Below are 24,011 nucleotides of genomic sequence, written 5' to 3'. Positions count from 1 at the left end.
TTAGAGATGTACGGCAGTGCTGGCTGGGATCTTCAGCACTAGGCAAACTATGCAAGTAACATGCAAACAGGGGATGAATCCCTTGAACAACTAACTCAGTTTCATAGGAACTAAGTACTTTGCACAAGGAAATACAAAAAAGAAACTACGACAACAAAAAATCCCCAAATTTTATAATATTCATACATGAATGATTCACCATAGCCAACTTCAAAATTCTACTGTAATAGTTTCTTTCTTCACTTTGATACCTCAGCATTCTTCAACACCAGTTTTTGATTCAACTTTAAGTGAGGCAGGGCATTTCTCCCTTGTTCTGTGATCAGCATCATTCACGCAAATTTCTCAGATTTAAAAGAGCATCTCAGGGCAGGAAGTGCACACAAATCTTATTTTCTCTGCAGCTAGAACCATCAGGAGCTATAAACATTTATATTATTACAATCTCTATAAAGTTAACAGCTAAATGCTTGACCAGAGAAGAAAATATTACATTCAAAACTTGTCAACAGTTCAGTATCCTGGGGTTTTGTTGTTTTTTTTGGTTGGGGTTTTTTGTTGCTGTTTGTGTGTGTGTTTAGTGGTGGTATTTTGTTTTCGGTTTGGCAATTTTTCTTTTTTTTTTTTTTTTTTTTTTTTTTTTTTTTTTTTTTTTTTTTTTTGGTGTGTGTTTAAGTCATTCGTATTCAGGAACTAGTGCTCAGGAACTGAGACTTCAAATATGGCTTAATCTCTACATGTGAAATTCTTCCACTAGGAACTCTGAGACATAACGTTTGTAAAGACTGTGCTGCTTATTTGTAAGCATAATTCATGCCCTGCATGAAAAGCTGTTTTGTAGTCTCTGTTTCCAGAAACAGAAATCTATTTAGACTTCCCTTCCTCTTTAATCTTCCTTTCCTTACTTAACTTTTGGTAAATCAAAAGAACAGGAAGTTTTAATATGAAAGGGTCCTTCCATACCTTTAACCATAAATAGTGTCTTGCATTAAAAAAGCCCCGGAGAATATTTACACCGTGCTTACTTGAAGATATATGTGGGTAATTAAGTCCCAACACAGAAACTATGCAAATCTTTCTTCCTTTCAATAGAATCAACCCTTCACTACATATATTCTCCCTTCTACTCCACTTCGGCTTTGCTATGAAAGACAGCAGAAGCTATTGGTGTTTTATCACTTACCAATAAAATCTCAATTCAAAGTTTAAGGCACTGTTTAGGCATTTGACCAAAAAAAGAACCAAACCTGTTCCTGCTACAAATTTTGGAGTTTGTATTTTAAGATCATGCCATATTCAAATTACTGAGACGAAAGCACATGATCTGTGAAGCCAGTAAGCTTTAACACAGCTGAAGCCTTCAGGCACAAGCACCTGACAAACACAGCAGCATGATGGCAATTCCACGAGGCAACATCACTGTAACTTTCACTTAATTCCTATGCCTCTCTCTGAGCTTGTTTCTGACAGAAGCCCCCAGCAAATGCTATGGGGAAAAAAGGCAAGGGCGTTGGGTATACAGAGTAATCCTTTCCCTGGTATATCCCACCAGTTTCCAAGAGTCAGGGCTTTTAGTTGATGTTGACAACAGCAGTTGCATCTGTCCCCCAGTTAGGCTTGAGCAGCTTGATATTCACCAACACTGGAATAATACCAGTGACTCTTGTATCAGTTACATTTCATATAACTGGTTAAAAAAAGAAAAAAAGTCCTCCTCCAGTGTCATAGAATCATTTTGGTTCAAAGAGAACTTTAAGATCGTCAAGTCTAACCATTAACCTCACACTGCCAAGTCCACCACTAAACCATGTCACCAAGAACCTCCTCTATTAATCTTCTAATTACCTCTAGGGATGGTGACTCCAACACTTCCCTGGGCAGACTGTTCCAGTGCCTGACAACCCTTTCCATTAAGAAGTTTTTCCTAATATCCAATCTACACCTCCCCTGGCACAACTTGAGGCCATTTGTCCTTGTCCTATCACTTGTTACCTGGGAGAAGAGACCAACACTCTCCATGCTACAACCTCCTTTCAGGTAGCCAGAGACAGTGATAAGGTCTCCCCTCAGCCTCCTTTTCTCCAGGCTGAACAGCCCCAGTTCCCTCAGCTGCTCCTCATCAGACTTGTGCTCCAGACCCCTCACCAGCTTTGTTGCCCTTCTCTGAACTCTCTCCAGCACCTCAACGTCTTTCTTGTAGCAAGGGGCCCAAAACTGAACATAGTATTTGAGGTGCAGCCTCACCAGTATCCAGTCACAGGAGGACAATCACTCCCCTAATCCCGCTGGCCACACTATTCTCGATACAAGCCAGGCTTACCATGCAAGCAATAGTTTTTAGAGTAAAACCCACCTGTCAGATCCCATTGAGATCCTTGCTGATGCAAGGAAGAAAGGTTTCCTGCTGTAGCGTCTTTCTACTCCTTTTGTATATGGACTGTCATCAGTCTTCCCCTTGCCGCCCCCTTTCCCACTCTCCGTGAGCTTTCCTGCTTGTGACATGCTTCATAAAGCTTTAATTCCTCTAGCAACTTGTTACTCAGAGTTTCACTGGGCAAGCTCTGGGTAACCCGGCTTGACCTTATAGCTGAGCCTACTTTAAGCAGGAGGCTTGGCTAGATGACATCCGAGAGTCCCTTCAACCTGAATTATCCTATGGTCCTGCGACCTCACGTGCAGCGAGGCTGGCGCAGAGGGGAAGCTTGGCAGAGCGTGAAACAAGGTTATGACTCAAATCAGGTGACTGAAGAGACTGCAGCTATAACTGATGCCCTGTCTACTGCGCACTCAGGTAGTGTGGACCCACCTTGCTGAAGCAACCGCTGCAGAGAAGCTTGGCAGTTGGGACTCAGAAGACAAGCCCACAATGTCTTTTCTCAAGTACGATTCTTATCTGAGCTAATTTATTCATCGTTAGAGTAGGTGTATTTTCCAGGCTGTAATCTACTCCTGACTGTAGCACAGACATACACCCAAAGCGTAATTGCACCCACGCAGTCAGAGGCACAGGGCTTGCTCCCGGTGTGAACAGACCCCCGCAGCGCAGAGAGCAGCTCCAGCAGCACAACAGCCCCCTGAGGAGGAATCGCACTGCCAGGTTTGCCTCGCCTCCCATACCAGCTGGGAACAGCCACCCTGGTCCCCGCCGTCCCACAGCAGTTGAGTGGCAAAAGTTCAAATTGCCAGAGGTTCTCATTCGGCAGGAGTTACTGCCTGCCAAGAATACAATCTCTTTTATTGCCCTAATGAGTGAATGAAATGAAAACATTAACAGCATTAAAACACAGATCTCCGTGAACAAAGAATTAGCTTCCAGCCACAAGAGCCAGACATTTCTGATGTCGCTCCCTATGAACGAACACTCATTACAAAGCAGAAACTCCAGACAGCTGCGCAGAGACCTCTCACCGACCGTCTGTCCCACTGTGCTGGGACCTGCGGATGGAGGACATTCTGGGGATCATGTGGGTACCCTTGTGCCCTCTAACCACCCGATCTCACCTGCAGCTGTGAGAAGACAATCAGCCAGCAGAATTTTGGGATCATCACTGAATCACCCCAGGGACCTTCGACAAGCCCCAACATTTAACCCCAACACTTCAATTTACTCATTTGAGAAACAACTTCAACCCAGAATTTCTGTTTGCTAGCATATAGGAGGAGTTTAATAGTTTCAGATTAAAGTCCTGGGTGCACAAAGTAGCATGTTTAAGCACTGCTACCATTAATTCTGGAAAATTAACCATGTTCTAGCTTTAGCTTTGACCTTTCAACATAGCTAAGGTGGCTGCATTTCATTTAACAAATCTGAGTATCCCGTTTAATCTGAACAGCAATAGTCTGTAAATTTTGTATGCTAAACAAGATCCACACTGAGATAACCTGAGTTGCAGGCAGACCACTACAACCCCACAATGAGTCACTACTGAATGTTTTTCAACACATTTCCTTTCTCTAGGAGGCTAAAGTATCTTTGGCATTATCTCCCACTTGTTTGCAACGGGTACATTAAATCCATATATGAAATAAGCTTTTTTATTTTTTCCAGCTACTGTGAGGAAAAGAAGTTAACCATTCTCAACCAACAGGAGTCAATACATACAGAAACCTAATGAAACCAACCAAACATAGTGACACGTAGACTAGGAACAAGACTTGTATAAGAAAATTGGAAAAGTATGAAGAGAAATTCAGGAAAAATTACTATAAGACATCAAAATACTCGATAGATATTCCTTGATAGAATTCCTAGAAGTCCACTGTTGCTAGTGTTAATGACAAAAACAGATTTCAAAACCTTGTGGTTGAAGTAGATTTTTCCTTTTTATGCCAGCAAAGTGGTGATGAAGAAGACGCAAAGAGTTACACCATTGTCAAAAACTATTAAGTCTTAATTAAATAATACCTTTTAAATAATCAGGAAAAGAAAAAAACCCACAAAGATAAACAAAGACAGCCTTGGGGTTTTGAGGGGATTTAAGTCAAAGGTGAGTTCTGTGTCTCTACACATAAATGATGCTTTGAACCTCTGAATACTTTGCCTTTTTTTATACTGTGAAGTTTTCCTTCCGCATCCTCCTTTCTCTGCTTGTTTTGACATGAAAAAAATCAGGTCACGACAACCCTCGAAGACAAGAATAGCTAGAAGATTAATGAAATCGTAGCATCTTCATAATCAGGAGTAAAAGTTAAGCAAGAGGAAGGAACTTCTAGTTGAACTGTATCAGGTTTGCATTTTAAAAAATAAACCTACTTAAATTCAATGACTATTTAACATTTGGACATCTGTCCAAAGTTCAGCAATGGTACTTTAAAAACTTGTTTATCCATTTGAATTCTTGAAACACCAAGAGTCCTTAATGTAGATTTAATTTGTCAAATGAGGAAAGAAAAGATGAAACAAACTTTCTCTGAAACTCTAGTGTTCACCTAAAATCTGCAGAAGTATCTAGACTCACCCTCCCTGGCAACAGAACAAAAACCAAGGCGTTAAGAGTAAACACTTCAAATGAATAGATAAAGGAGATGCAATTTGAAATAAAGTTTCTGCTAAGTCACCTTTATGGGGAATTGTAAACTCTGTGAAAGTATCTAGAATGACAAAGTGAACTTTATAAGTTAAAGAATTCTGTTTACACCATTTGCAGAATTACTTGAGAATTTTTCCCTCCTGAATTTTCTCCTGAAGTTACTGTAAAGTTCTGATTTCAGCTTAAAGATGCCTGTGTAGTCTCATCTAGGTATTTCTGCTCTGGCAGGGGGATTGGACTAGATGATCTCTTGAGGTCCCTTCCTATCCCAAACATTCTGTGATTAGTCAGTTCTCAGTATGTAACCATCACCTTATTTCTGCAAGGTCCAGTAAGGAGCCAGAAAGAATTAAATTGTCTATCTTATTTCTGTTCTTTACTCTAAATTTTCCCAATATTACACTTCCATTGCCTTTTATGGAAAATGTTTTCATAAACATTAAATATTATTCCTCTCTCTTACTTGACTATTCCCTGGCATTTGAAAATAAATTAAAAAACAAAGGTGAATTTCATCTTTTCAATGAGGAAGGTATTGCACAAGCAGGCAGGACACCCTGTAAGAATAGCTACATATTTGCAGCAAGTTCATGGAACTTTTTTTTTTTTTAATATATATAACTTATGTGATTTCATACATTGGACAAAAAATGATGTGACAGAGAATTACAGAACAAGTTAGGCTGAAAAGAATGTGGCTGGGGAGGTCATGTAGCTTAAGCTCCTGCTTAAAGCAGCTCCAGTTAGAGCAGGGCTTCATCCAGTCGCATTTTGAGTAATTCCAAGGATAAAAATTCTGCAACTTCCTTGGGCAACCTGTTCCAATATCTGACCACCCTTACAGTAAAGGGGGAAAATAAAATAAAAAAAAATAAATAAATGAATGGAATTTCCCATGTTCCAACCTGCACCCATTGCCTCTTGTCCTATTTTTCACAACTCCAAAAAGAATCTGGCTCCATCTTATCACATAATTGCAGTCCTTGACATCAAATTTTAATACTATGTCTACTGCTTAAACACAGTCGTCAGTATGGTACCTTGAAATTAAATTCATGTGAGAAAGCGGGGCTACAGAATGATCTCTTCCCCATGTTCACAGTATACAGGAATACTTGTCAGATGACAATTAGCAACAAGTTTAATTTGTAGCAAGGGAGCTTTAGATGGGACATTAAGAAAAAGACTTTCTAATTATAAGGTTTACAAAATCAGTAGAACAGCTGTCTGGTGAAGTTGCAGAGATCTTAGAGATCTCCATCCCTGGAGGTCTTTGAGAACAAGTTAGACAAACTTCTATCAAGTATGACATGATACAGAGATCTCACCTTGGGGCAGAGGAGTGGACTAGATAATCTTTGCAGTACTTTCTGCCCCTGTGTTTTCTATGAAGATTGAGACTGCCTCTGGCTAATCCAGGTGGCTAGCACCCAGGCTCGAGCCTATGGGCCAATTTATAAAATATTTAATGCTATTAAAATACTTAAGTCTAAATTATATGTTTGGTGTATTGTATTTGTACCTACTTTCTCAAACTTTTGCATTTGCCTGACAGAGCTCACACAGTAATTCCTGAGTTGAGATGCTTAAAAATTCCTTCCTAATCAGTTACAGGAGAATGTGCTATTTCCCCCATACCATGACAGGAAAGATACCTGGGGACGACAGGCAGACAACTGACAGCTCATGCTGTCACAGCAAAGCCACCACTTGGATGAGAACCTCAGGCAGGGTTCACCTGGGACCTAAGCCATTCACTAGTACTGGAATCAACCCCAAGCGCTTACCACCACTGGTACTGCTACAGTACGGTAGTACAGATGGAAGCCCATTTAGGTTTACACCACAACCACATCCAACAAGAGTGTTGTGTGATTTCTTCAAAACTTTACTAATATGACATTCCTACAGTAGCAGCGTCAGCTTATTTGGTAGCTGTTCCACACAATCCAACTAATAACTATGTCCCAGTCATAAACCTCTGTTTCAAGGGCACTACAAAAAGCAAAAGTAAGATACCCAGAACACTAAACATGAAGGTGCAAGACCTATTTACATCCACACAACCATCTGTTCAACAGTCACATTGCTGAAAGAAGCATTTACTCAGAAAGAGCACTGTTTACAGCTCTAATTCAAAGAAACAGAAGCAACCCAAAACCTGTAAACAAATGGTGGTGGGTGGTGACGTACTTTCTATCAATGAATGAATAAAATGCCAAATATATTTTCATAATGTTTTCTCAAAAGTGATCAAATGACAATTGATAAAGTCACCATGACACAGAAAAATTAGGCTTCATGTTTTCATAAGATGAGTATTAAAATATCTTTTCCTCCTGCTATGAGCTAAATATTTAATCAGATGGAAAAAAAATAGCAGGGGTAAAGTACAGAACTGCTAACTAAAGTGCTCAGAAGAGCCAAACGGCTACCACAGCTCAGCACATTTCCCAGCTCTACTCACCCAGTCAGCTATAATTTAGATGTCTGACCTTTGCTGCTAAATCAGACTTACAGTTCCCCTGCTATTTTGCCCCTGGCCTCCTGCTGAGACCTCCAATGAATATACGAAATCACAGCACGTAAGTCTACGTGTAAGTCTATCAGAAACATGATAGCTCATTAATTTGGTGAGAGGCAGAGACAATATGGTTTCAACTTTATTCACTACCCACCCAAACTGACTAGGTAGCAGCACAGTTCAGAGACATGGGCATGTATGGAAACCTGCCCAAGCCTGATCCACGTAGGTATATAGATTTAGACATTCCTCACAAAGTATACTTTCCATAACAACAAAGTATTTCCTTTTAGTGCATAGTAACCTCGATGAATAAATGAATAAAACTGAAATGTCTTTCAATACCATACATTACCCCTTTCAAATGAGACAGTCTCAGTTATCTCCAACTGTTCAGCTGCATTCTAGTGATCTTTGCACAAGACAGCTTATTTTGGTCAGTGTCAGGCATTGGACAGGATGGTGTTATCAAAATGCTACTCTGCATAGGAGGGACCAGTGGTAAGGAAAAAAAGAGAAAAATATTTTCTTCCCAAAAAAACCAGCAGGGAAGGGAGGGGGAGAGGAGTAGAAAAAACTTTCTGCACCTTCTCTGAATCTGTTTTTACTATCTAGTTGTAATTCCAGTGCATACAAGACATAAAATTCTTGTGCTAAAAGTACCCATTACTATGCATACAAAACTGTTCAAGAGTATCAAAAGATTTTTGATCAGCTTAAGAAAAAAGGAAGTAAGTTAAACAAGAAGCCCTCAGTGCAGTTGAACAACAAGTACATTCTAGTAATATGAAAACCACACCTTTCTTGTAAAGCCTATACAAACAACAGGTATTATTTCAAAGATAATGTAATGTACACTGTAACACTTTAAACGTATAAACATAGGTCAAAGACAATATAGTTGAATAAAAAGTTATGGCAAGACAAAGAAAACAGATCAGATACCAGGAAAAAAACTTCACAGCATGAATATTGGCACCAACTTTTAGTACGGTACTACGGAAACATAAGTTCTGAGTAGAAGACTTTACTACAACAAATTTACATTCAGCTGGAAAGATTCCGAGTTTGGGCTCTTTTAAATAAAAAAAAAATAAATGAGATTTCATTTTTGGCAAGAAAGAGACACTTAAACCTGCCATGCTCCCTTTGCTCCACCTTCACATCCTGCTTGTTCCTTGAGACTTGGCCCTCTTCGTACTTCCTTTAAGAAATTCCTGGTCTTGAAGTCCTACGCACATATGCTAAATAATCCCCCCTCCCCAGTCACAACCTTCTTTGAAAGGAAAATCTGGTTTAGAATTTTTCGCTTGTCTAACATAGAAAAATAAGAATTTTTTAGAATGCACAAAGATTTCTTCCATTATAGTAGGATCTCCCCCAATTTATCAGAATTCTTACTGATTTTATGCCTTGAAAGGCAGGCAGAAAGTCATGATTTATAGTAACAGGAAGACATCCAGTGGCATTTTCCATGAGCTCAGAACTGACAGGGCTGGCTTCTGAACAAATGTCACTGCATGTTTCCCACCTTGATGTAGATGAACTATGTTCAACACAGAATTGAATGGAGGTAACAACTCTGTCGGACTGAAACAGGTCTTTGTAGAGGCAACTGCACTTCGGCGAAGCCCAAACAAATGGTCCCTGGATACTAAAGATGCAATGACACAGACTGTAGGCCATACAAGAAGACCACCAGTTCCTTCTCTATACATTGTTAGCTCTTGATAAATGCAACACAGGATAGAAATCTCAGATTCAGCCTGTTAAGAAACCTACCGCACCCCCAAACAAATGTGGCAGATCAGTCATGGCCCTTTCAGGGAAGTAGCCACAATATTATATGCATTAAATTAAAAGTACTAGGAAAAAGAACAGAAAAAAACAAGCAACGGTGCTTACTGAATGAATCACTGAAATGGCTCTGTGCAGGGCATGATATGGCAGCAGCAAAGAGTTGTTATCACCAGGTCATGTCCTGTATGTAATTATTTATGATATTTGACTAAATCTAAACACAACTTTATAGGAAACCACCACTTTGTGTCAAGTGACATAGAAGAAAGCCTTGATCACAGAGAAGCATGTCCTTTTTTTTTCAGTAAAATGCTGACAGGACAAGACAAGCATGATTAACACGGATAACACTGGTAAAGAACAGCCAACACACATACAAATGTCAGCAGAAAAGTCTTAACAGTGCTTTGGTTGGCTACCAGTGGCAAACGCTGCTTAGATATTCGTAAGTTACACAGAAATAGTGCTTTAGAGGAATGTCTGAAACCACCTGGCATAACAGACCCTCACCCAGAATATGGCAACCAGGTGCTAAATCACAGTGCAGGAATACCTCCAACATCAGAACACTAGCAAGTAGTCACAAGCAAAGGTGGCAGGCTATAGCTCAATTAAATATTAGTAAATAAAAATCATACCTTCAAAAATGCAGGTAGAGTTGTGCTTTCCTTTTGGTTGCTCTTTATGGCCTCATTTCCTTTGTTTTCAGAACTGAAAAACAAACATTTTTTAACACTGAGGACCTGCATTATTCAAGTCTGAGAGCCAACACGTTACCATTCAAATTCAACACAAGAGAGCATTAACTTGAACGGACAGAAGAAAACATTTTCTAAACCACAGCCCATATTCTGGACATATTGCAACTGAAAAAGCCATGCCAAAAAAAGCTGAAGATGGAAGCAAAATGCATGTTTCATCTCATACAGAGGTTTTCAAACTCAAGCCTTCAGAAATGGCACACAGTGTTCCAGCATGTCCAGCTGAAAAAATGCCAAGTTTTCTGTGCATATGTGCTATTTTCTGCTGGAAAAATGATACTATAGTTTATCAATCATCTGCTACAGCAGCATTCATTGCCACAGCACAGCTATGAGGTACCCCCAGTCCTTCTACTGAGGATGGTGATTGAGTTGAGCATACTCAGGGCAGACGGAATCATCACCAGTTGTAGCTACTACATTTAACATGTCTTCACTGAACATACCTAATGAGCGTTTGCAGGCAAATTCAGAAGAAATTTTAGAAAGGAGACAACAGGCATGTTGTTATTACCAAGGCAACACCCACTGCTCCATTCTGAAAGTCAGAAGTCCAAAGTCATGTATGTCCTTATTGCCAATTTACCTTGGCCAAAATTTTCTTAAGAGTCTATCTTTGGAATTAAGGGCATCATTCCCCACCCACCTCCTGCTCCTGATTCTTAAGTGATCCTTAAGTAGAATCCAGCAGACATTTTAATCAAAGCCTTTATGCTACATGCAAATTAAAAGCAAAAACATATCAAGGGAAATATTAGATGACGTTAATGACAGACATCACTCCCAGCATTGCATATCATAAGCTGAAGAAAAATAACTTTGTACCAATATATCATGTGAGACATGCTCAGTATTGCAATGAAGAGATAATCACTTAAGAAACCCTGTCTCGTCAATTTTAGAAATATAGCTTTGCTACTGACAAATGCACAAGCCCTTATTTCTGAATTTGTATGAAGAGATGAATGCTGTTTAATAAAAATTAAAAAATAATTATTTTCATTTTAGTTAAATTCTGCCAGGATTTAGAGAAAGGATTTAGACAAACTGGTTCTCCTACCACTACTCAGTAAGACTTCTGAAAAGAAAGGTTTTCTTCCTATTGTGGATTAGGTGTCTGAGTTAAATATATGTTGATATATACACAAAATACAAAAGCCAGTGTGATTAAATGTGAAGTTCCCCTTTCAGCTGCTCAGAAACAACATTCCCTGACAAAAAGTAGAACAGAACTCTTCTGCAATTAAGTTTTTCAAGATCTTTCAGGTCTTTTTAGATGCATCAAAAGAAAAGCTCCTTCCTCTCTCTTATAGATCCTCTTCTAGTTGAAAACCATGTACTTTCAGATCACCTCAGGTTCTCTTTCATAATTCATCCATAAACACAAAGATGCTTTTTCAGGGAGAGCATCAGACAAAGTCTTGGCTGTTCCTTGCTTCCCTATAAGACAGAGCAGATGAATTAATATTCTATCCTATTAATTTATTCTGCTGTTAATATTCTTCATGAAGGAGATGCCACAATCACTTCTGGGCAACGTGGCACACTATGTAACCTATTTTCTCTCCCTCCTAGGTTGTTTGGTGTGTGGTTTTGTTTTGTTTTTTTTTAAATTATTATTATTTTTGTTCGTTTGTTTTTAATTACTATTAAATAAACACCCTTATCAGATCTGCATAGCTTTTCCTGATGATGATACACTTGACATGAGCAGGATGACCTCCACCAAATGTTCTTCTTGGCTTCAAGTATCTTTATGGAACTGGTCTGCAGACCAAAAATGAGATCCTTGCTTTCATTCAGTATCACCAGCATCCTATTCTTTTATCACTTTGTTTTGCTTGCATTCTTCCCTTCATATCATGTTTTTTCCCAAAACTTTTTTCACTTTCCTGCTTCTTGTTTGTATTTGAAATACACGCCTGTATATTCTTTTAGCTAGCCAGGCTTGAACAGATTGCTATGAAATTCCCTAGTGTACATACCAAAACTGAAAGAATGCAGTTCAGCAGATAAGCATCTTAAAAATAATGAGTTAAAAAAAAAAAAAAGGTATCAAAACTTTACTTTCCAATATAAAATTAACCTAAACCTGGAAGCCATTCTATATCCTTTCATGGTTTATATTCTAGCATTTCTACATTCTTGAACCTTTTTGCTTTAGGGTGTAGCTTCTCAACAAGCTGACTTTGTCAGTAGGACCAGCTTTACAAATCTCCATACCTTCCTCCTCAACCTCAGGTATCTCTTCCCACCCTTAACTCAGTCAAGCAGAGCTCTCAGCAGGGTCACAGTCTTGGATAAAATCAAGGAGGGGATCAGAAGTTTCCACCAGGAAAAACTCAGACCATGATTCCATCTAGAGTGCAATGACATGTAACCAGCACAAGGGAAGGGGCACTGAATGCCACCCAACAGCAGGAGCCAGCAGGCACGCACCACTGCAGCTCACTCTGCCAATGACGCTGCTTTCTGTGAACCACTTCCACACTCAGCCAGGGCCCCATTTTAAAAGGATCTTTGGAACCAAATGACTCGTGCTGATCGAATGACATCTACAGCAAAAAAAGCTCGCTTTGCTGGAAACAGGCTTCTTGGCTTGCTTAGGATTAAATTGTTTCATTTTTCCCAAAGAGTCAAGATTACCTTCTACACCACAGATGCTGGTGCCACATGCGGTACTTGGGACTGGAGAACAGGCTCACTGGGCTTAAAAGATGCAGCTTATCACTTCTCACTATCAACCCCCCTAAAATCTTAAAGGCTTTCCTCCCTCTCATCATTGCATTAATCATGTAACAGTCACTAATGACACATTTGGGAACATTACACAGTGTTTTCTGCTCAAATTCTCTGAAGAAAAAAAACCAAAATAGTAAAGTTCATAGGCCCAAACACCACCTTACACTCCCTGTTAAAAAAACAAACAAACAAAACCAAGGTGAAGCAAACGTAATTACACCATACATTCTTATGTTGCAACATAAACCCATGTTGTCCATAGGGGTCTATACTCAGGGTTGCAGTGAACACAATTATTAAGCTATAGCATTCACAATTAACATTGATTCTTAGGGAAAACATAAGACATTCAGCATTTATGCTAAAACCTACCCATTCTTTTTTTTTTTTCCCCAAATATGCTTATGCAATCCTATTGTTAGTATCTAGATGTTTTACAACCTGTATTCTAAGAGGTTTTTTAGTGGTGTTTTGTTTTTGTGGAGGTTTTTTGTTGCTTTTTTGTTTGGTTGGGCTTTTTTTCTCTCTCTCCAGGACAAAGTCTGCAATTAAAAACTATTACAAATGTTGCCTTGGTGGCTACATTATATCACACCACCTAATTCTTACACCTTTGCTAAGAATTGAAAACAGACTAGTAGTATATACCTAGTTCATGAAGAACCTGTATTGTCACCCCCCACTTTTGGTTATATCTGTATTATTAAAGTTTGGCTCCACTCATCTTCATCCTTCCCTTGAGCTTTTCTGGAGTGGTGCATTTTCTGAGTGCTTTGCCATGGCAGGTACCAAGCACGCCATCTCCAGTCCAGCACATCTAGAGTTAGGCTTGTGCTTAACCACCCACACACACGGTTTTGCTGGATCAGCCAGCTTTCAGAGAGCATTTCAGCATTTGCCCTTGCTAGATTAGGAAGATGAACCTCCCAAGTTTTCAATTATATGGTTCACAAACTATTGTTTTACACTATACACCCAACAATAGGACTCTACTACTCCAGGTTTTGAATTTATTTTGTACTTGCTTCTAAGTAGTGAGAGAGAAAAGCATGATCCCAGGAATACAGAAAACACCTCTGCTTTGCCAGCTTGCTTCCATGAACTTAACTATGCAGGCAGTCATTTACAAATTGTCACAACTACTCATTTCCATATATACACAGATTTTACTTTCATTTGATAGAATTAAAAAAAAAAAAAAAGGCATGGAAATATTAAATAATGCTCTGAGTAATAACAACATTGTCAAAATTAAGACTAGAAACTAAGCCACTTCCAAAATATGTAATCTACTGCCTTCCTGCTGTTTCTGCCAGACATTCCCCTTTCTCTTACGTATGAGTATATCCAATGTGGTTGGGCTAATCTCCGGCGAAGGCAGAGGGATCTCTCCTCCTCGACTGTCTTGCTGCTGTTCCCTACAGTCTTGCCAGTATGCCTAACCTGATTAGCATCACTCCTGTTCTTTAAATAATCAAAATTAAACTCAAGGTTCAAAGGATCCCGTTCTGTATCTTCTGCATAAACCTTTCTTTGTGTGATTTTCCAACACTTTCTGCTCCTCTGCTGCTGAAAATCCGTTTCAACCTTCCTGTAATAACTTGGACAGGTGGTGTTTGAATCAGAGGCATATTTGCGGTCCAAGTTTTTAATCATTACACTTATGCAGAAGAGGTTAGAGATTCTTACATGGGAGACAAACGTTCATATTCTGCACTGCTGCTCAAAAAGTAGACATACATAAGCAGAAGTACTCAAACTCAGGTTACGAGGGGTTACAGTCAAGAAAAATATCAATTTAATGGAACAAATTTAAGCACGTGGTTTGAGAGATAATTTTCCAACTGCCTCTAAAACCATAACAATTACAATCAATCACATTTTCAAAAGGCCCTCATGGCATCTCCACATGGTGTGAGAAGTCTGCTTCCTCCAGCCTCATTCTTCATAACAATCCCTCGGAACTTGCAAATTAAAAGCCCATCCCCTTCTTCCTTTATTAATCAACCCCACCCACGTTATGCACACAGGCTGTGAATGTGTTGCGTCAGATAAAAAAATACGCTACAGCAGTGTGCAAAAGCAATAGAGCACAAACACGCAAGTTTTGATGCGACTGACCAGATGCAGAGCTCACCAAACTGAAAGTAACCACTGTGACATTTTAGGTTCCTTTAACAAGGAGAAGGTACAGGCTGCTAATTACTCTTTGCGAAGGCAGGAATTAATGGCCATTCTCTTACGGAAACAGGGACAGCTGGCTAAAACTCAACTCAGAGCACTTCTGGATGTCTACCCTGCCTCTTTCTCCCTCTGCTTAGCGGCAAAGTCTCTTCCAACGCAGCAGCTCCAGCATTTACTTCTCATGCGGTTCAGATGTCATCTCTCTTTCTCCCTCTTCATGGACAGATGACTCCCTAGATACTCAAACCCTCTTTGCTACTGCATTAGGCTAGCATTATTGTTTTTAACTTATCTTCAGATTAACTCAGAAACCATTTAGCTATTTAATGTGATGATTTTTCATAGAATAGTTTGGGTTGGAAAGGACCTTCAAAGGTCATCTAGTCCAATCCCCCTGCAATGAGCAGGGACATCTTCAACTAGATCAGGTTGCTCAGAGCCCCATCCAGCCTGGCCTGGAATGTCTCTAGGGATGGGGCATCTAACACCTCTCTGGGCAACCTGGGACAGTGTTTCACCACCCTCATCGTAAAACATTTCTTCCTCATGTCCAGCCTGAAATCTCTCCTCTTTAACTTAAAACCACTACCCCTTGTTCTATCACAGCAGGCCCTGTTAAAAAGTCTGTCCCCATCTTTGTTACAGGTGCCTTTTAAGCACTCAAAGGCCACAGTAGGATCTCCCCAGAGCTCTCTCTTCTCCAGGCTCAACAAGCCCAACTCTCTCAGTCTGTCCTCACAACAGAGTTGTTCCAGCCCTCTGATGATGTTTGTGGCCTCTTCTGGCCCCTCTCCAACAGGTCCATGTCTTTCCTGTACTGAGGCTCCAGAAATGGACACAGGACTCCAGGTGGGGTCTCACCAGAGCAGAGCTAAGGGGCAGAATCACATCCCTTGACCTGCTGGCCACGCTACTGTTGATGCTGCCCAAGATACAATTGGCCTGGGATGTGATCGCACATTGCCAGCTCATGTCCAATCTTTCATCCACTAGTAACCCCAAGTACTTTAAAATCCATCCATGTGAGAGTCTCCCTGAAGAATGTGAATGAACAGAAAACCATGAGTCTAATAATACTATCAAATACAGATGTGGAAGACCAAAATCTCCATGAAGTTTCAGCACATTACAGGCATTCTCAAACCACATCCACAGACCAGTAGTAGTTAGGAAGTTTTCATCATACATGTGAAAAGAGCCACAGGTTAGCTAGTATTGGTTTTTTCTCTATTCCGCCTTCCAAGTGGTAATTAAAAAGATGACTGCTAAAAATTCAGACCTTTTGAGTAATATTATTTCTATATATACCAGTTGCTCTACAGACCCTCATGACTACTGAAGCTGGCCTTCTCCATCATCTAGATTATGGAATTTCCACAAGGGCGACCTGTGTCAATCCTTTAATACCTGACCAAAAGACAGGAGTTTTGATTAAAAACCATCAAGCAATGGAAAATCTACCACATTTATAAATAAGACTTTTCCATGTAACTGCTATTAAATTCATTACTTCAAATTAGGTTTACTAGTCCGATTTGTCAAGCCTCATCTCTCAGATACAGGATCAACCTTCCTCTATGTGGGACAGATTACAAAGGCCTTGGCTTCAAATATCCTCTTCAAGTCACAGGTCTTCTATGACATGAAACACTTAACTCTCATTTCCCTTGCAGTTATATAACTTGAGGCAGAGTCATTCCTCAAGCTGTAACCCTGTCATTTCAAAACCTTCTCTTAGACAAACTAAACACTATTGAGCTACTTAATTTTATCCTGTGAGGGAGGTTTTCCAGACATCAAATTGTTCTAAAGCTCTTCTCAGAGCCCTTTTTTATTTTGTCAGCATCTTTTTCATAACGAATTGTGGACACCACAACTAGATTCAGTACTCTAGTAAGCAAAGTTCATTCACAGAATACACATACTTTGATATTTATACATCTAAGAATTATGTTTTCTCTCCAAGCCGCCACTTTGCTTTGGCTGCTCATGTTCAGCTGATTGTCTACCATGGCAACTTGGTCAGCTTGGTTGTCATCTACATGGCGATGCCCATACTTTTCACTCTACTTATCTGCAAGCTTCACAGGCTACAGGTTTGTCCTCTTTCAAATTATTAGTGAATATATTAAATAAATTGATTCAAAAATACATACTTTTCATTTTCTTCAAGTATATCAAGTAGAAAATTATTTTGCACATCTGGTCTTTTTATATCCCTCTGTATGTTGATTCTTAGTCCACTGTCGTTACACTTAAAAGTATTTTAATTGGAGCACCAGCACCAAGTCAGATGCCTTAAAAGAGTCTAAGGAAGTATTTCAGCAGTTTGTCAACTTAAGCTGTAATCTCATAAACAAAACTGAGCTTAACATTCCCATGCTCCACTGATGCTAGGATCAACATCACATTTATTAACTTCTCAGGAGCCTTTCTAAATCAACTTTTCAATGCTTCCCCTTTAGTCTGACCGAATACAACACACTTAAAAGTAAAATACCAACACTTTACTCTAATGTCACATTTGTGAAGCCATTCATGCGCTGCGCGGTCAGGAGAACTATCAGAAGCTGATCTACAAAGACAAGTCAGACAATTTCTTAAGAGTCAAACTTTTGGCATGGATGTTGAATGACATGAGCAAGGGTACGCTAAACATTTGTTAAATGAAAATGAAAGGAAAACTTTAAAGCCCAGTGGCAACAAGATGCATCTTAAATTTGTAGATGAAATTTATGAACATGCCCAAAACCTTCCTTCTGCATCAAAGGACAGTTTAAATACATCAGTATTTTAACAGAAAATAGTAATGAATAAAGAGCTCTTTCCTCCACTCCCCTTTGCCCCAAAACAGATTATTTCCTTTTCTGAAAAGCTTCAAAATGAAAAAAAAACATCCAACTTTTCAGCAAGATTCCTGAGGCTACCACTGTTCCTGGGAAACCAAATGGTAGTAGCAGTGACAAAGTCTTCTCCTAGTCTCCGGCAAGGCTGTCGGGGCTTGTCTTAGAGAGAGAGGGAGTGTTTGCACAGAAATTTGTATGTGAAGTTTCTGGCTCTCATTTCTGTGCTTAAGCTTAGGCCACACACATAGCGAAGGAGCAGTAGAGACATTAAGTTAAATGGAAATTATAAAAACAAGTTAGTTTGAAATTAGAGGGTTAAAGGAAAGCAAAGCTGCTATGCCTTTTAAAATAAATACAAAGGGAACTGGAGGAAAACTAACAGAAAGCAGAGAAAGGTAAAGAAGGAGAAAATGGAACCAGAAGGAGGGGGAGGCAGGACCTTAGGCAATGCAAGAGGTGTTACAATCAGCTGATTAATTTAAGTGTTGGAATAGCACAGAATGTATTATATTCAATTAAACGATCCCACTTCGAAACTGGTTTGATTACAGACAGCATTAAGCAATGCAGATTGTTTTAACTGAAACAATTTTTCCTCTCAGACCTGTTTATGCTGCTTATTTACATACTGTTCTTTGCTTGTGTAGCAAAGCTAGGTCAGCTTCATTTTCTGCATTAGCAGCACTGTGTCACATAGACTATGTGACCTAAACAGCATATGTTAGTATAAAACAGAGATTTTTTTTTTTTTTAATCCTCTTTCAAAAAGCAACTAAAACATAATGGAAAATAAAATGGTATAAAATCACAGATATGCCACACTTTACAATGATAACGTACATGAAAAATGCAAGAACCAAACCATGTCTTTACACTGAACATGTACCTTTAAGTTTAAAGGCTAGAACTAAGTGAAATAAGTATGACGGCCCATGATCACCCTTGCTGAATAACTTAATCTGTTTTACATGTGAGGGAATTGAACAGCCATACAAAGGCTAGGGGAAAGAAATATAAATGTTTCTGAGTGGAGCCTACTTCAATATTGGACAGTAGGATTATACCAGATTACATCAAGGTTTTTCTTCTGGCATCTGTCAAGCATAGTAACCAACATTAATGTAGAATCTGTTCTATATTTGCCAGTCTGTTTAGGTTTCCAACATTCCTATGAAATAAATGTTACTGGCCACTAGCACATAAACTTGGTACAATATCAGAAAGAGATTTATAAATTATTTAAGTTTATTAAGGTTAAAATTATTGAATTACTAGGTAATGGAATAGACAACCCATTATACAACTGTTTTCAAATGGCACATTTGCAGGGTTGAGGATCAACAAGAGTACTTACAAATGGCATGAAAATAAGAGATATTAAAAAAAATAATCCAGTAAAGCTTCAAAGCAGCAGCAACTGCTGTCCTCCCAATAAGCAGAGCATAACAGAACTTTTAAAAGATGTCATTAAGAAAAAGCACTCAGGAAAAAACAAGCACGGGAGACTGGCGTCACCAGTAAAATGCAGTGAGTTCTTCTAGCCAGGCTGAAGTGGAAAACTCTTGGAAGAGGCACACAAGGCTACAAGTTCAACACAATAAAATACTTCTCCAGTTCTCCCATTTTTTTACTCACAAAATAAACACTGGGAACTATCCTACAGACAATTTCCAGTCATTATTAAGGTTTCCCCCTTTGTGCTGAAAGCACGCATTTTCCATTCAACCAAAATAAACGCTACAAATTTAGCCATCAAATTTAATTGACGACTTTAAAAAGTCTGTTGTCACTGCAATTCTTTCTGCATTTGGTCTTCGTGCGTTTAAAAGAAATACTTCCTCCTCCATTTTTCCATACACAGCACTGCCCACAGGTGAAGAGCAGATCCACAGCGTTCATACACTGAGGCCCCAAGACCTCCACGCTGCTTAAGCAGATATACTGCCTTCAGTAAAATATTTCAGCAACTTAAGAAACACTGGAACACTGAAAAACCAAGACTCTGCTTCAAAATAAGGCAAGTCACGAAATCACATTAACACAACAAAATTAGAGGCTGTGTTTCATGTTGCAAAATTGATATGAGAAACTGAAATGACTAAGGAAACCCATGTTTCTGATCTTAAAAGTCTTCAAATGTGATAATTCAAAGTTGGTTAGAATCTATAAAAATTATCCTAGAAATTAAAATACCAGGAAAAAAAAAGATGTATTAATATCCCCTGGAAAGCCTAAGCAACATAGTGCTGTGCTACTTTCTGGAAGTATAATAGTATATACTGAGTCATATGAAATCCAAATACCCCTCAGAAAATAAAAGCAGCAGTTGGGTTTCCATCTGTTTAAGATGTTTCAATAATCAGAAATACAATCCCCACAGTAACATATCTCTGAAATATTTTTATGTGTGTGTGCGTGAGTGTCCCTTTTTTCCACCTATGAGCCTTTTCTTCATCAGAGAAGACGACTTAGGAGTTTTCATCTTTGCAAAATTGTTCTTTGAAACCAAAGACCCGTAGCTGTTCTGGAAATATTTTTGTATTAACTCTAGCACTTATGCCAATACTTGGAAAGAAGACAGTGCTGTTAACATTTAAAATAGTGGAAAAAAAAATATTTTCCTTTGTTTCTTCCAAGAATTACCATTATAATTAACACTCTAGTAACATTTCCTTTACGAAATGTCTCATCCATACATGGCTAAATGAATGTCTCATCCATACATGGCTAAATGCTGGGCTTGCTCCTTCTGGTCTCAGCCCCATGAGATGTCTATAGGTATGTACCTAATTCTAATCAAACAAGCAGTTCCATTATAGTGCACAGAACTATTTACCTATTTAATTACAGGCAACGAAGCTGGTATTCTGCTGAATCAAGGCCTTTATTACTATTTTGAATTACCCTGCAATAAAAGTCATAATAGAAAAATCCAAGAAGCAAAAAGAAACAAAAACACCAAAACCCCAAAATAACAAGTCAACAAAAAATTTTCATAATCCACCTTGCTTAGATAAGCCTTATTTGAATTCTTCTGTGTGGTTGGAGTATTCCCCTTGATGGTTCCACAGGCATCCCTGACGTACACTCACAAGTGAGTTAAAATTTAACAACAACAACAAATCCTGCTCTGCCATTTGAAAGAAAAAGTTTCTTTATTAGAAAGCAGAAACTGATTCTTCCAGCAAACAATGGATTTCTTCAAAGATGCTAACGGTATCTGAATCAAAACCAGCCAAGAGGTAGCAACTTCAGAAAAAATAGGTTTAAAACGTATTACTCCCCTTTCAATCAATTACCAGCAGTCCCCAAATGCACCCTTTTTACAGGGACAAGAATACATGTTCTTTGTAAACAGCAACAATGACTGGCAATCCCCGAGGAAGAAAGAGACTCTCTGATCTCTCCTCAGGCAGAACAAACAAAGTTCTTCCATCTCTGAAAGCTCTTAGTTAGAAACTAATGGATTAACAGAACAATAATCTCAGCCTGGGAAAAAAAAAAAAGGGGGGGGGGGGGAGAAAACACAACAAAAAAACAAGCAATAAAGCCCTCTAAAACAAAACAAAAGATTGCTCTTCCCTGTTTGATGTCTCTGGTACACTTCAGCGATGCAGAAGGAACATCTGGACAAACCCCACAAATGCCCACTTACACTGGTAGTTAATTGACCAACCAACCAACCAACAGCACTTGGAGGGAAAAAAGATAAACCTGAAATGAACCTGCTAAACAATATACAGAATAACTAATAAAATACGCCCATAGTTTAAACGAGAAGTTGAGGGTAGCTCTGGGTTAAAGCGATCAGTGAAAATTGTCACACCTCTTTGGCAGCTTCTAACATGACCTGAAAAGTCATGTTTACTTGCAACACAACAATTGCTCAGCCATGGAAGCTGCGTATTTCTGAAAGAATCCACAGTGGACTTACTTACACTCTAAAAGCTGCATCTTCATTCAGATGGACTACAGAAACATGTATTTAAAAAATAAAATAAAATAAAATAAAAAATTAATCAGACTCTCATTAGAATAGTGAAAATTCAATGGGATTTTTTTTTTTTCACCCTGGAGATTTAGACTGCTCCGGGACAAACACCACGGTAACAAATAACCAATTTTGTATTATTGCAAATAGCAAATAACAGAGTAGAGCGTAATGACTACCTTAGATAGAAGTTAATGATAAAGAATTAAATGAAAAGCACCAAAGCCCTCATTCAAAGCAGCCTCGACTCTGAAGAACACACTTATGCAGGCAAGCGTTTGGTGGGAGATACCACACATTTGCCTACATTTTATATAAAAAACAAGCCCTTTTACACATGTGCTGTGCTTTTTGCTGCCACGAAACTCACAACTAATCTGCGTGGGTTATTTTTTCCACAAGCAAGCAAGCCTGCAGCAATTCTCATGTTCATCGAAGCTACAAATTGCTGTGAGGGCAAGTTATTAATATAAGCTCTTCATCAAATGAGGTTCTCAGAAGAGTCTAAGACACTGATTAACAAACAGTGTAATTCCTTCCTCTCCTTCCTCCTATTCTAAACCAGGGCCACGGTAGGTTTGGGTTTTGGTTTTCCAAAGCTAAGCCTGAACAAGGTGCCTGGAGCAAGAAAGGGTGAAGAGCTCCACACCCCACTGAGCTGAGAGGCGGAAAAGGGAAAAGGGAAAAGGGAAAAGGGAAAAGGGAAAAGGGAAAAGGGAAAAGGGAAAAGGGAAAAGGGAAAAGGGAAAAGGGAAGCTGGGGGCTTCCACCCAGCTGCTGCTCCCAAACTTGCAGAAGCAGACGGAGAATGACTTTTGGACATACGTAGTCTTATTTCTGCACATTTTTAAAATTTAGGATGCCATCGCATTCTGCACAAGCATTAAGCATGATGTGTGTCTCCAGAGTTCAACACAGATATACCAGGGATATATTTGGCCCTGCACAACATACTGCTCCTTCTTCTGCCCCCTTTACTTAGGTGTCCTGCTTTTCTGAAACCCTGTCCTAAGTAAAATATCTGCACACAAAAGTTTCTTTTTATGTATTTCGGATTTGATCTGGTTAATCTGAACAGGAAATTTAAACCGTGCTGGTGTATACATTTCTCATAACACTTCACAGAAGACGTATTCCCCAACTTGCCTCATGTACTCCACACCTTAATAATAAACATACAAAGCAGCCTTGGCCCCCCCCCTCCCCATGCACACGCTTTGTTCAGCGATCCATTTTTCTACACAGCCAAGCTCACTAAATAAACATGACGAGCAAACCTGTGGCACTCATCCCAGCCCAGCGCTGTTCAATGTATGCAATTACGCTCATCTGTGAAGAAGGCTACCGGTGGAAACCAAAGACGAGAACATCAGCATTCCTGACTAACGTGCCACGCCACAACCCAGCGCAACAAAAAAAGCTCCTTAACATACCAAATTAGACTCTTCAGAGCAGAGGGTTTTTGGTTTCTCCCACTCCAGAGCAGAATTGTGGTTACCGCCCTGCAGCTAACCGTGCCAGGAGTTCGAGAACAAGGCCAAGAAGCCCGAGCTGTTTCACATCTACATGGACTGTCCCAGCTTCCTAATAAAGGAAAAGCTCTTGGCTGCAGGAAATGAAACTGTGATTTAGATAACGATAACAGTCTCCAGCCCCAATTTAAGTGGCACAGGTCTACCGTGAGTGCTACCTACAGATAGGTAGGTCATTTAATGCACAAACCACTGAACTAGCATCACCCTCCTCCTTAACAAGGTGACCGCTATGCTTTTTTGTTTATTCCAAACCACAGCCGTGGGGAGCTGGCAAGGAAGCGTCTGGTGAAGCCTCTCCTATTGCCTCTTCAGGTCTCCAGACAGATGCAAGCCTTTTCCTTCTCCTATATATTAATTCTCCCTGTCAGACATTACAGTCACGATACTCCTGCAACTGTAAAGATGCTCTTGCTTCGGCAGCCTTGCTCCTGATTTTATTTTTTTTCCAGGAAATAAAAAGCAATGTTCCATGCTCATAAAAGGCTGGTGGATATTTGGTGATGCACTGGTGTGTCAAATGCTTACAGTAAAACAAACCCCCAAAAAGTAAAAGCCTTCATGGTGCATTTATGAGACCAGTTGAGATGAACAGTATAAG

General features: G+C 39.4%; 1 protein-coding gene across 1 annotated transcript in view; it reads right to left on the bottom strand.

Annotated features, from left to right (window-relative positions):
* CRYBG3 (crystallin beta-gamma domain containing 3) overlaps positions 1-24,011 on the bottom strand; it is a 94,192-nt gene that overhangs the window by 68,632 nt on the left and 1,549 nt on the right. Inside the window, exon 2 of the mRNA XM_065076659.1 lies at positions 9,993-10,065. Coding sequence (XP_064932731.1) covers positions 9,993-10,065 — 73 coding nt within the window. The remainder of the gene's footprint in view (positions 1-9,992; positions 10,066-24,011) is intronic.

This window comes from Columba livia, chromosome 1 (genome assembly GCF_036013475.1).
Source record: "Columba livia isolate bColLiv1 breed racing homer chromosome 1, bColLiv1.pat.W.v2, whole genome shotgun sequence".
Lineage (NCBI taxonomy): Eukaryota > Metazoa > Chordata > Aves > Columbiformes > Columbidae > Columba > Columba livia.
The sequence above is the reverse complement of the archived record's forward strand: the minus strand, read 5'-3'. Positions and strand labels throughout refer to the sequence as shown.